Raw genomic sequence first — 14260 nt, forward strand, 5'->3', positions numbered from 1 at the left:
AAAGTCTTCAGATTCTCTGTCCATTTTTGAATTTTTTTTGTTGTTGAACTATAGAATTTCTTTTTATTCTGGATGTTAATCCCTTATCTGATATATTTTTGCAAATATTTTCTTCCATTTCATGAGTTGCCTTTCTAGTTCTTTGACAAAACAGAAGTTTTTAATTTTGATTAAGTCCAAAATGTCTTTTTTTTCTTTTGTTCCCTATACTTTCGGTGTCATATCCAAGAAATCATTGCAAATCCTCTGTCATAAAGGATTTGTTTTTTTCCTAAGTGTTTCATGGTTATATTTGGTTTATATATGATTATAAGTATAGCTGCTTGGATCTTCAGTCCATTTTGAGTTAATTTTTGTCTATGGTAAAAGATAAGGGTTCAGTTTCGTTTTTGACTGGATATCCAGCTTCCCCCAGATCACTTTTTTTTCTTTTGTCTTTTTAGGGCCGCACAGAGCATATGGAGGTTCCCAGGCTAGGGGTCGAATCAGAGCTGTAGCTGCTTGCCTGCTCCACAGCCATAACAAAGCTGGGTCCGAGCCACTGGCTTACACCACAGCTCACAGCAGCACTGGATCCTTAACCCACTGATCGAGGCCAGGGTTCAAACCTGTATCCTCGTGGATACTAGTCAGATTCATTTCCGCTGAGCCACAACAATAACTCCCAAAATCACTTCCTAAAAGTTCTGTTTTCTTAGGAGTTTCCGTGAAACTGTTGCTGTGGCTCAGATCCCGAGATGCTGTGGCGTAGGCCTGCAGCTGTAACTCTGATTCAACCCCCAGTCTGGGAACCTCCATATGTTGTAGGTGCGGCCCTAAAAAGCAAAAAAAAAAAGTTTTCTCAGCTGCAGTTGTGGCTCAGATCCGATCCCTGGCCAAGGGGCTCCATATGCCTTGGGGTGGCCAAAAAAGGACAAAATATACATACATATATATATATATATATATATATTTTTTTTTTTTTTTTCCTCTTCTTCCTTGAATCATCATGGCTACTATTCCTGAAAATCATTAGACTATATATTCAAGGATTTAGTTCTGGGCTGTTTTATTCTGTTGGTCTTTATGTCTCTGGTAAGGCACTACCATACTTTTTTGAATACTATAGTTTTGTTACACAAAGTTTTGAAATCAGGAAGTGTGATTCTTTGTTCTTTTCCAAGATTATATTGGCTATTTGAGGTCCCTTGAGATACCATATGAATTTTAGGATGGACTTTTCTATTTCTGTAAAATGAATCATTTTTTTTCTTTTTAAAAAATTTTATGGCTGCACCCATGGCATATGAAAGTTCCTTGGCCAGGGATTGAATCTGAGCCACAGCTGTGACCTACACCTCAGCTGTGGCAACTCCCAGATCCTTTACCAGGCCAGGGATTGAACCCACACCTCCACAGCTACCTGAGTCACTGCAGTTGGATTCTTAACCCACTGTGCCCAGGCGGGAACTCTAAAAATCTTAATGATAGAAATGTTTTAAGAAATTTTTGTTTCTTGAACTAACTTTGTTCTTCAAGTTTTAATCTTGTTTCTTCTCTCTCACACTTTTATTTTCTTCAAATAGCTGGTAATCTTTAATTGCCTATTGGTATTTATAAATGAATTTCTTGATTTAACAGTGTAGATAACTTATACTGAATATCTTACACTGTTTTGAAGATCTATTTTGACAACAGATCTCTTTAGCGTGTAATTGGAAGAAACTTATTGGCAGGCTTTTAGATGTAAATTAGGTGAGTTAGGGGATGCTGTTGACATCCATGATTGCCAGAATAAGGAAAACTTTATTCTGGAGCAGAATGTAAAATCCTTTATAGTATTTCATTTTTATGAGGAGCTGCCTTGTTTGTTTGCTTCTTCTTCCTGTGTTGTGGAGGTTCAGAGTCCCCTTGAACATTGCTTGATTCCAGAGAGCTTTACTCCTTTATGTCAGTTGCTTTGTATATGCAGGCCCAAATGTTTTGCAGTATTTCTGTAGTTACTTAGATGATCACCATGTGGCCTGCACACCCCCCCCCCATTTTACTTTTTGTTCTGTCCTGGGAATATCTTTGTGAAGGACAGCTATCCCTTCTGTAGGATCCATCTCTTATTCTTATTTTGGATTTTAATTTTTTTCTGTTCTGGTTACTGTATCAGAATCTGTCAGCTTGCCAATTGCTGAGATTCTATAATTTCTGATCACTAATAGCACCCTTTTCTTGTTTCCAACACTGCAGATTTATTTTCCTTTTTGCCTTTACCTTTCTCCTATGTTTATTCTCATTTCATTGGGATTTTAGAGAAAATGGTGAAATAAATGCATGTGCTCAGTCTGATTTTAGTTATTCAACACTACTTAGTATGTGTAGGTAATGTTCTGGCTTCTGTGAATGAGACAGAGAGAAGTGTCCCAACTTTTACAGAGCTTATATTTTTATGGGGGAGACATAATGACCATATAAGCAAATAAATAGCAGACTACAGTAGAAGTAGTAGTAGATTATGGAAAGTAATTTGGCCTGGGAGACTCAGAGGGGGTGACCTATAAATTGACATCTGAAGAAAATGAAGCCTGTCTCATGAAGGGCCTTGGGAAGAGAGCTCTAGGCAGAAGGATTAGAAGATGCAGAGACTTGGGAGTTCCTCTTGTGGTGCAGTGAAAACAAATCTGACTAGGAACCATGAGGTTGTGGGTTTGATCCTTGGCCTCGCTCAGTGGGTTAAGGATCTGGTGTTGGTGTGGTGTAGGTCACAGACGCGGCTTGGATCTTGTGTTGCTGTGGCTGTGGTGTAGGCTGACAGCAAGAGCTCTGATTTGACCCCTTCCCTGGGAACCTCCATATGCCTTGGGGTGCGGACCTAAAAAGACAAAAGACAAAAAAAAAAGAAAAAAAGAAAAAGAAAAAAATGCAGAGACTTAAGGGGGAGGAAGGAACTTGCTTTATCAAAAGGAAAGTGTGTCTGGAGATTAGCGAACAAAGTGGCTAATGGTATGAGATGAAATGGGTGAGAGGGGAATGTCAGATCTTACAGGAACTTGTAGTCTTTTTTCAGGAAATTGGACTTTAAGTAAAGTGAAAAGCTTAATGAAAGCTTTTAGAAAGGGAGCTATTCAGTCTGATTTTTTCTTTTTTTATAAAAAGATAATTTTGGCAGCTATGTAGTGATTGTATTTGGTTTGGATGTTGACCATGGAAATGTGAGAAATGAAGTTGTGGCTATATTTTGCAAGGAGTACCTGTGGACTTTTGTGATGATAAAAGAAACAAACTGAGTCACAAATTACAAGTTACTTGGCTTTCACCACTGGCTTGTGTTCCTTACCAGTATACTGAAAGTTGGAGGAGGGAAGATCAAGAGTTTTTTTTTTTTTACATTTGAAATGCTTGTGAGTCATCAAACTTTGGGGAGAAGTTAGAGCTTGAAAGTATAAATTTTAGAACCATTATAACAATAATGTTTAATGTTTTGGGTCCATGGATTATCCAGGAAGAGGGCTGAAGACAGTCCTCGAATGTTACTATTAGAGATGAAAAAGAATCTGGAGAAGGAGAAGAAGACAGTGGAGGAGATAAAGAGGAATGGCTGATGAGAAGGGAAACCTGGAGAAACTGAAAATCGAGTAAAAAAATTTTTTTTTCAAGGAAAAAAGTAGTCTTCTTTGTTGAATTTTTGAGAGTTGGTATTAAAATGATTAAAGAGAAATGTCTATTGGATTTGCTAACAGGCTCTTGTCCTTCTTGATCAGTTTCACTGGGTTGGTAACTGGAATGAATTGATGAGTGAATGGGAAACTGAAGGCAGAAAGTATAGACACTTCTTTTTTGAGAAGTTTGACTCCGAAGAAGTTTGCAGAGATGAGTGGGTAGCTTGAAGAACAAACCTAAATTCAGTGTTAAACTCTAAAAGGCATACTATAAAAAGCTTTACCTATTACTATTTCTTGAAACTTTTTCTAGAAGTTCTGAGCATATCCTGCCCCATCCAAACCCACATCTACTTCTCTTGTACATTATTTTTAAGCAAATCTCATATTTCAGTTACAAATATTTCATTATACAGTTCTAAAAGACCTTTAAAGGCATAACCACAATAAAAAATTAAGAATAATTCCTTATTATCTAATATCCCAACTGGTGTTGAAATTTTCAGGTTTCTCATAAATGGTTCACACACTGCATATGGGTGATGATTTTTTTGCTCTCTGTTATTTTCTCTTTTATTCCTTGCAAATTATATGTTAAACTGCATCACCTGTCCGTTTGAATTTACTGTTTGTGTCTCCATTGTGTATGTTAACACATTCCTCGAATGATTTCTGTTTTCCTTATAAATTGTAATTGGGATCCAAGGGCCTGAGGAATTTTTTTTTTCTTCCTGGCAAGACTACTTAGTAGGTAGATATTCTATCAGGAGGCACAACATAGTCTACTTATCTGTTTTTGTGATGTTAGCCATCATTGTGTTTAGCATTCAGGTCATTCAGGTCATTTCAAGTTGAAAAGACTTTGAACTTTGGTGATACTTTGATTTTATCATTCCTTCTTCATTTTTTAGTCACAGTGATTCTAAAATGAGAAATTGTTCTTCATCTGCCACTTAATTATCCAGTGAGTGGTACAGTTTGAATAGAAAAGGCAGGATAAATGCTTTATTCTTTGCCTGTAATTCTTTTTTAGATGTTTCAATGTATCATAGTTATTATTGATGCTCAAATAGTCTTATAATAGTCAGCGGGAGCTTCTTCAAGCTAGCCCTTGGGTCCTTAGCAAGATGCCGGTTGTCTTGGATGACTTGGTTACAATCTGGAATAATTAAATGTTCTTGTGTCATCTAATATATGTCTAATCTGAGACCTGGAATTAATTAATTCTCCAAGGATATGGTATTTGGAAATAACTTATTCGTCTTTTACTTAAATGAAAAAAAAAATTTATAGTACTCCATTAAGCATACTTAATTTGTACAGCCTTTTAAATTGTTTCCTTTGGTTCTTGGGATATGAATTTTCTTAATTGTTTTGCCCCTTACCACCATGATTTTAAGCATTTGGGGAATTCTTTTTCTTGCTTTTGAGTTCAGGTATGTATTAAAGCAATTTAAACAAATATGTTGTCTGACTTTATCCAGCCTTTTGATCTGTTTGGAGTAAGAGGGGTGGCTCCTTGCATTAATTAAATCAACATATTGAGTAAAGTTCTCCTATTGCTATTCTCTTTGGGATAAAAATGCTCTTAGAATGTCAGAAATGACCTCATCTGTGACTCAGTAAAAACTACTTACTTCCCTAGTGTTTTATGTTTTCCCTAGATACTTTGTTTGCTTTTTATTGGTAATCTTAATATATTATGGCTAAGGTCAGATTTGCTTCTGTGTATTTGATGTAGTTCAGTCTTTAATTTGGGTAGGGAGAAAAAAAGAATGGAAAATTTTTTTTCCTTTTGTAATACTTTACAATTTTTGGCTTGAGATCAGAGAGAAGGAAAAAGGCAGAAAGGTCACTGTGGAATTGTATGAACTTGTAGGGGTTGAAATTAAAGGTACCAAATAAAGAAACTTGTCTTCTGTTACAATATTCTTCCTACTTCATGTGTTAATGTCGATCTGAATTCTGTTGAATTTCTTTTTTTCCTACAAGAGTGTGAGGAACATAGATATTATGGTTGTAGTTTTATAAATTATGCCAGGCAGCAAACTCTAGTGCTATTTAGAAAGAAAAAGAACAAAGCAACGAAAACATGGGCAAACAGTTCTTGCTAAGCCCTAAAATATATCACTTTTATTCATCCATACAGAAAACAAGCATGAGGCCAAGAGGAGGCGAACAGAGAGAGTTAGGCGAGAGAAGATAAATTCTACAGTAAATAAGGATTTAGAAAACAGAAAGAGGTCTCGAAGTAACAGCCATTCAGATCATATCAGACGAGGAAGAGGAAGACCTAAAAGTGCATCTGCCAAAAAACATGAGGAAGAAAGAGGTATGAGTAAATCCAAGTAGTTTTTTTTTTTTTTTTAAGTATTAAAATTTTCTAAGATCTTAATTAGATAGTAGTGAAGAGAGTATTTGGTAGGCATTGAACTCAGGGACTTAAAATCCCGACTCATATTTCAATTTGAGAAGCATTTCCTCCAAGGTAGATATTTGATTTTTAAAATCACATAAATTTAATATTTATTGAAAAACTGAAGGCTTAAATTAGGTAAAATTCACCTTGCTGTAAACTGATGATCATAAAGTTCAGAGATAATAATTTGTGTTTCTCCTGGTAAGGCCTGTTTTAAAATAGGTATATATATATATTTTTTTCTCGATATATACTTTTGGTGGCAGGGATGAACCTTCAGCATATGGAAGTTCCAAGCTAGGGGTCAAATTGGAGCTCCAGGTGCCAGCCACAACCACAGCTACAGCAACATGGGATCTGAGCCGTGTCTGACCTACACCACAGCTCATGGCACTGCCAGAGCCTTGACCTGGGGCCAGGGATCCAACTAACTCACATCCTCATAGATACTAGTGGAGCTCGTTTTCGCTGAGCCACAATGGCAACTCCTGATTTATACATTTTTTAAAAAAACCCTTTATCATGGAAAATTTAAGAGATTACACCAAAGTAAAAAGAATAGTCCATAATGAACCCCCATATACCCATGAATATCTTTTTAAAAGTGAAACTTTGAAGCCAGTAATTAATGTAAAAAAGAGATAGTTGCTTTTTATAATTCTTTAAAAACCTCTATCAAGGAAATCAATCATATTTCAATTAAAAATAAATAACAGTGTAGTTAGACACTACAGAAACCTTTGTTAAAATAATTTCATCCTCAGAGTTCCCTTTGTGTTGCAGTGGAAACGAATCCGACTAGGCACCATGAGGTTGTGGGTTCAATCCCTTGCTTTGGCATTGCCGTGAGCTGTGGTGTGGGTTTCAGACATGGCTCAGATCTGGTGTTGGTATAGTTCTGGCGAAGACTGGCAGCTGTAGCTCCGATTAGACCCCTAGCCTGGGAGCGTCCATGTGCCTCGGGTGCGGCCCTACAAAAGTAAAAATAAAGAAAAAAAAAGAGTTGATGCAGGAGAATCACCTTGATCTAATCCTTAAAAATAATAATAATAATTTCATCCTCAGTGAAATGCATTTATAATTTCTCGTGTTATTTGTGAGTTATACTTTGCTTTTCAGGTCTGGCCTTAGGTGTTCAAGTATTCAAGCATGAATGTATTTTAGACCTTGAATATTTTTTTTACCTGTTCACTATTTCTCCCTGCTTTGTGTGCTTAAAATTAACTGCTGTTAGGGAAAATAACTTCACTGGTATAGCTTTTAGCAAAGTTAAAAATTCCTTAATTTGTATGGCTAAAGGATTAAGGTTTATAATGTATTTGACTATTTCTTTGAAGACTGTGCTTTGATACTCCCTGGGTCGATTTTACTGCTTTTTCCTCTTTCCTTCTAATATGCTGATATTCTGGAGAGTTTGAGTTATTTTCTCAAAAAATGTGTTTCTTTAGCAATAGGATGACCAGAAAATGTATACTAAAGACTGTTTCAGAAGGAAAACTAGGTAAAGAAAAGTTATCAAAGATAAGAGAGGGAAATACTGCTTGTCCCAGAAAACAGAACATTCTTTTCAGTTGAAGTAAAGGGAATATAACTCAAAGAATGGAAAAGGAATGCTTCTGGTGGTGAATGAGAGGAAATGAGAAAACAGATAATGTGACAGTTTTTTATTTGGGGAAATGAAGTCTCTGTATATGTAGGTTTGAATCTTTTATGTAATATTAACTTGACAAAGAAGAATTAGTTTAGCTATAAATTTAAGTATTTTTAGTTTATTATAGAAAAGTTTTTAAGAAGGCTATTTCTAGAGTATGTTTTTAATACAAACAAGAAAGTGCTCAAAGCAGTTTTTGTATAATAAACTAGAATCTTTTAATGTAGGCCAGGGATGGGAGCAGTCAGCAAACTTTTTATGTAAAGAACCAATTATAAATTATATTTTAGGCTTTGTGGGCCATACAGTCTATCACAGCTACTCTGCTCTGTCATTGTGCCTGGAAAGCAGCCACAAAGAATATGTAAATGGCTGGGCATGGCTGTGTTGTAGTAAGACTTTATAAAAACAAATGGCAGGCCAGATTTTGCCCCTGGGCTGTATTTTACCCAGCTTTAGGGCGGACCATGTTTTCTAAATATAATGCTAGTAGGAAATAGAAACTTTTGAAATGTCTATATATTTTATTTTATTTATTTATTTATTTTGTCGTTTTAGGGCCGCACTAGCGGTATATGGAAGTTCCCAGGCCTGCACCACAGCCACAGGAACGCTGGATCTGAGCCATGTCTGCTACCTACACTATAGCTCATGGCAGCACCGGATCCGTAACCCTCTGATCGAGGCCAGGGATTGAACCTGTGTCCTCATGGATACTGGTTGGGTTCATTACTGCTAAGTCACAATGGCAACTCTGAAATGTCTATATATTTATTTATTTATTTATTTATATTTTTGTTACTTTTTAGCTAAAGAAGTTTTGGGTTTTTATTTATTTTTTATTTTTATTTACTCAATGAATTTATTACATTTATAATTGTACAATGATCATCACAATCCAGTTTTATACAGTTTCCATCCCACAGCCCCAACGCATCCTCCCACCCCCATACTGCCTCTTTTGGAGACCATAAGGTTTTCAGTCTGTGAGTCAGTATCTGTTCCGCAAAGAAGTTCATTCTGTCCTTTTTTCAGATTCCACATCAGTGAAAGCATTTGATGTTGATGTCTCATTGTATGGCTGAGACATATTTTAGAACAGACTTCTTTGATATTCTTCTTAGTGTTAAGTAGCTACTTGAATTCAGTATGTATTGATTCCCTGAAGCAAGCTTTACCTTTATTTTAGTAAGGAAAAACCTGGCAATTTGTCTAAAAGCACATTTTTAATTGACTATTGTTTTTTATATTTTGAGAAAGATGGGAAGAAGAGCAAACAGAAAAGGAAATCTTTTAGGTATCTATGTAACAACATTATCATAAAAGTGAACCATTAAACTTAACATTTTTTGGTTGGTTTAAGTTTTCATATGTAGGAGGTATGATTATTCTGAATATTAGTAATGTAGGAATGACATTTTGACTGATTAAAATGTATTAATGAACATATAACGTAGAATTGATGTAGGCTTAAAATTAAAGATGGTGGATTGGATAAACACATCTAGCTCTGTACCCTCCCATAATCCTAGTAAAATGACAGGAAAGGGGTCTTTTTTTTTTTTTTTTTTTTAATCTTTTTACGGCCTCACCCAAATGCAGCATATGAAAGTTCCCAGGCTAGGGATCAAATCGGAGCTACAGCTGCCAGCCTACACCACAGCCATAGCAGTGCAGGATCCAAGCTGCATCTGCGACCTACACCACAGCTCACAGCAATGCCAGATCCTTAACCCACTGAGCAAGGCCAGGGATCAAACCCGTATCCTCATGGATACTATTTGGGTTTGTTATCACTGAACCACAATGGGAACTTCTGGAAAGGGATTTTATTTTTTATTTTTTTAATTTTTTTATTATTTATTATTACTATTATTATTTTTTGCCTTTTCTTGGGCTGCTCCCGTGGCATATGGAGGTTCCTAGGCTACGGGTTGAATCGGAGCTGTAGCCGCCAGTCTACGCCAGAGCCACAGCAATGCGGGATCCGAGCCGCGTCTGCAACCTACACCACAGCTCACAGCAATGCCAGATCCTTAACCCACTGAGCGAGGCCAGGGATCAAACCTGCAACCTCATGGTTCCTAGTCGGATTCGTTAACCACTGAGCCACGATGGGAACTCCGAAAGGGATTTTTTTTTAAAGTGCTAAGTCCCACAGGTGTGAGAAGCAGCAAAATTCTGGAAAGTGGTAACTTCTTTAGCAGACCCAAGAAACCTAAATTGTAATGCCCTTTGAGAAAACCTAAAAAAGAAACTGATTTTTGTTACACAACTGCCTTAAGGTCAGGGATTTATGTATCAGTTATGTCTGAAAGGGTAGAGGTGAAGTTGAGGCTGAAAACAAGATTATTTGAAAGTGTTTTTAATAGCCGCCGGCCTACGCCAGAGCCATAGCAACAAGGGATCCGAGCTGCGTCTGCAACCTACACCACAGCTCTTGGCAACGCCGGATCCTTAACCCACTGAGCAAGGCCAGGGATCGAACCTGAAACCTCATAGTTCCTAGTCGGATTTGTTAACCGCTTCGCCACAGCGGGAACTCCCCAAAATCTCTTTTTTTCTTTTGTGTTTTTTTTTCTTTTAGGGCTGCACCCATGGCATATGGAAGTTCCCAGGCTAGGGGTTAAATTGGAGCTATAGCTGCCAGCTTACGCCACAACCACAGCAATATAAGATCCAAGCTATGTCTGTGGATGGACAGCTCATGGCAGGGACAGATCTCTGACCCACTGAGCGAGGCCAAGGATCGAACCTGCATCCTCATGGATTCTAGTAAGGTTTGTTTCCACTGCGCCACAATGGGAACTCCCTCTTCGAGTCTTTACTCAGTCTTACTGTGAAGTAGTGTGAAGAAAGACTAAAGACACTTTCTGATATTCAGGGTCTCAAAAATTTGCTTCCTGCACTCCCTTTCTCAGGAAGCTACTGCAAGTATTATATGCCATCAAAGTGAAGAAATAAACCAAGAAAGTATCCTGGACCTAGGACACAGGGTCCAATTTGAGAGAGATGAGAATCTCCAACATGTTGTTGAAGAGAGATCTCAAGATGATAATTGTGCAGTAGGCCTAGAGAGCAACCATTTCAGATTGGAGCACATCAGAAGGCTTTCCTCAAGAATTTCTTTAAGAAGATAAAATTTATGTGTGTAAACATTCTGAAAGATTTATCCAACTATGAGAGAGTTTGGATTCAATTAGTAATGAAAATTAAGCAAATGAAAAAAAATCTCTTCAGAAAAAAACAACATACAGGAAAATGAATAATGTAAACACAGTGTTGATCTCATTAGAATTGGGATTAAAAAATCAGAATTGGGGTAATATAAAACCTATATTGGAAAGATGGAATAAAAAGAGTGGGTGGGGGCAAGAGACAGAAAAGGAAATCCTGTTTTTTCATGGTGGAAAATCAGTTAATAATGCCTAAAACTAAAAATCCAAGATGGTGCATCAGAGAAATAAGTCACTTAGGTAGAAACCAAAAGGAACACCTGAAAAAGTAGTCGCAATTGGAGAGTGGAAAATGTGCATTAGAGCAAGAGGACTTGTGGTTTTTTGTAACAACTTTTGTAAAAATAATTAGACTCTATCATGTTTAACTTTTTTTTTTTCTGGTCTTTTTAAGGCCAACCTTAGGCATATGGAAGTTCCCAGGCTAGGGGTGGAGTTGGAGCTGGAGCTGCACCTGCAGGCCTCTGTCAGAGCCACAGCAACACAGGTCTGAGCCAAGGACCTGCACCACAGCTCACGGCAACGCCGGATCCTTTACCCACTGAGCACTGAGTGCGGCCAAGGATGGAACCTACACCCTCATGGATATTAGTTGGGTTTGTTACCAGTGAGCCATGATGGGAAATCCTCATGTTTAACTTTGAGTAAAAAGTCAAAACAAAACAAAAACAGATAAAAATAGAATCAATAGTAGAGCCTGAAAAGATAATTTGTGAGAATATACAAAGATTTTAATTATGATTTTAACTGGCTTATGAGATACTAGGTGATTTTCCTTTTTTCTTTGTTTTTCAAAATTTCTACCTCGAACTTCTCTTACATTTGTAATCAGGAGGGGAAAAGTAGAAATAAATATTGGTTATTCTTATTTTCTGTATAGCAGGGTGAAGAACTTAATTGATTTGTAAATATATTCACCATTGATATTCATCTTTAGGGTGAGGAAATTCATTTTGATTGAGACAGTGAGTTTCTGCTGTTGAGATTCTTAAGAAATGATGTAGATATTAGACTTTGTGTATAGAAATATATATATAGTCTCCATTTAGTCTTAGAATTTAGTTCATGGCATTTCAGTAACTCCTTTGTGTAATTTAAAAATTTCTGTTCATGGAGTTCTCTTGTGGCGCAGTGGGGTTAAGGATCCAGCAGTGTTAGTGCAGCAGCCCAGGGCACTCCTGTGGTATGGGTTTGATCCCTTCCCCTCGAATTTTCACATTTTGTAGGAGTGGCCAAAAAAAAAAAATTCGTTTCAATAGCATGATACTTTTAACATTTAGCATACATTGTAGTACATATTAGTATTGTCATTTAAAGAAATACTTGAAAACTTTAAAAATATTTTTGCTGCATCTACTACCTTTATATTAAAAGCTTTCCCTTTTTCTTTTAACAGAGAAACAGGAAAAGGAAATTGACATCTATGCTAACCTCTCTGATGAAAAGGCTTTCGTGTTTTCAGTCGCCTTGGCAGAAATAAATAGAAAAATTATTAATCAAAGACTTATTCTCTGATATTTGTCACAAGGTGTGTTGAAACTTTCTTCAGGATTACATCAGCAAATTCTCAAACAGTAATGGACTCTCAGGAGCATTCTGACTGCATCAATAAGGGCCATTGATTGTTTCTTTCCTTATCGTAGCCTGTGCCACTCTTTTTTGAGCAAAGCTGTAGGCTTGGACTGTTCTGGGACTTCCTTGTTTACCAAGGAGTATTGTCAGTGTTTTGTGTTTGGGATGTTGTGCATTTACCACCTCACCCCCCAAAAAAGTGCTGGATAAAGGATAAAGGGGTGGGGTTGGGAGTGGAAGTATGAAAACTAGAGAAATAAAGTGATAGTTCGCAGGTTTGCCGCCAGAGATGCAATATTTTAAATACTTTGAGAAAGAGTGATTTTTAAATATATATATTTCAGGTTTTCAGCACTAACTGATTGCATATTTACAGTTCATTTAATAAATTGGCAATTGGTATTTTATTGAATGAGGAATTAGGAATGTAAACTGTAAATTTTGTCTTAAATTGATTTTTTTCTTGGTCTTTATTTTTATGACTTAAGGTATGAGTTATTTTTTAGAAACTTTCTAGATAGTTTGGAAGTTTGGGTGCTATATGAAGAAAAACATTTAAGGATATATCATCCTTCAGATGTAAACACCTTGTTTTCTTGAATGTAATTTATTTATTGGTTAAAAAAATACTTTTTTGCTCTCAAGATGGTGCCTGTTAACCTTAACATAAAATATATTTATTACATACAAAATATTTCTTAGATAGCCACTTTTAAGCAGTAATGTTCTTTCTGAATGGATGTTCATTTATACGTCTTGAAAATTATTTAAATTGTTACTTAACCTCACTCTGGAGGAAAAAAATAAACCTTAATATTGAAACTAATAGATTCAGTAGTGTGGCATAAGCTTTTTGTTCTACTGAAATTTGTGAAATATATTTTAAATTATTAATTTTCTAGTGTTAATCAATTTGTTTTATACTAAATGCCTTTTCATTTTTGCATGTCAATTTAATGCTTACCATATTCAAGCTTGATAAGGACTTTTATTATTTTGAGTCAACAGTGGCATTTGTGCCCCTGCTCTGTGCCTCCCTCCCACCTCACCCCAATCTGTTGGAAGTTCTAAAGCCTTATTAGAAGGTAGGCATCAGTTAGACTTAGCCCTTTCTTAAGAAAGTTTTCCTTTCAATTTCAACAACTTCATTATCAGCTTCAGTCTGCTTCTCTTGCATAACCTCTCCCAGAAGACATTTACATTTTTTCTACTTTATTTAAATGGTAGCCAGCAGAGGGAGCTTAAGAGGTACTCCATCTAGGTAGGATGTAGGGTTTTCCTAAAAATTCCCTTTTCCCTCAATCATACTTACCTCCAGGTACTACTAAAATTACCTTGTATGTATTTTAAATCCCTAGTAATAAAAGTTTATTCCCAGGAATGTCAATGTGATCATATCTATGAAATATGAGAACACTTTTCATTTTGAGGGAAAAAAAAGTATTACCTAAAAATGCTCATGAACTTACACAGGCATACCTGGAGATATTGTGGGTTCAGATCTAGATCCCTGCAATAAGGCAAGTGTCAAAATAAAGCAAGTCACAAGAATTTTTTGGTTTCCCAGTGTATATAAATGTTATGTTTATATTATAATTTATTAAATGGATAATAGCATTATGTCTAAAAAAATGTACATACCTTAATTTAAAAATACTTAATTGCTAAAAAGTGCTAACCATTATCTGAGCCTTCAGCAAGTCATAATCTTTGCTGGTGAAGGGTCTTACCTTAATGTTGATGGATGCTGACT

At 36.3% G+C, this 14260-nt stretch overlaps 1 protein-coding gene across 2 annotated transcripts in view; it reads left to right on the plus strand.

The window, feature by feature from the left end:
• The window catches only part of C8H16orf87 (chromosome 8 C16orf87 homolog), a 32938-nt gene extending 19603 nt beyond the window's left edge, over positions 1-13335 (plus strand). The window contains exons 3-4 of one of the 2 annotated variants that reach the window (XM_047792263.1): positions 5779-5961; positions 12332-13335. In XM_047792263.1, coding sequence (XP_047648219.1) covers positions 5779-5961; positions 12332-12450 — 302 coding nt within the window. In that variant the 3' untranslated portion in view covers positions 12451-13335. The remainder of the gene's footprint in view (positions 1-5778; positions 5962-12331) is intronic. The other variant, XM_047792264.1, reaches the window with a different exon arrangement.
• The last annotated feature ends 925 nt before the right edge of the window (positions 13336-14260 follow it).

The sequence above is a fragment of the Phacochoerus africanus genome, chromosome 8 (genome assembly GCF_016906955.1).
Source record: "Phacochoerus africanus isolate WHEZ1 chromosome 8, ROS_Pafr_v1, whole genome shotgun sequence".
Classification (NCBI taxonomy): domain Eukaryota; kingdom Metazoa; phylum Chordata; class Mammalia; order Artiodactyla; family Suidae; genus Phacochoerus; species Phacochoerus africanus.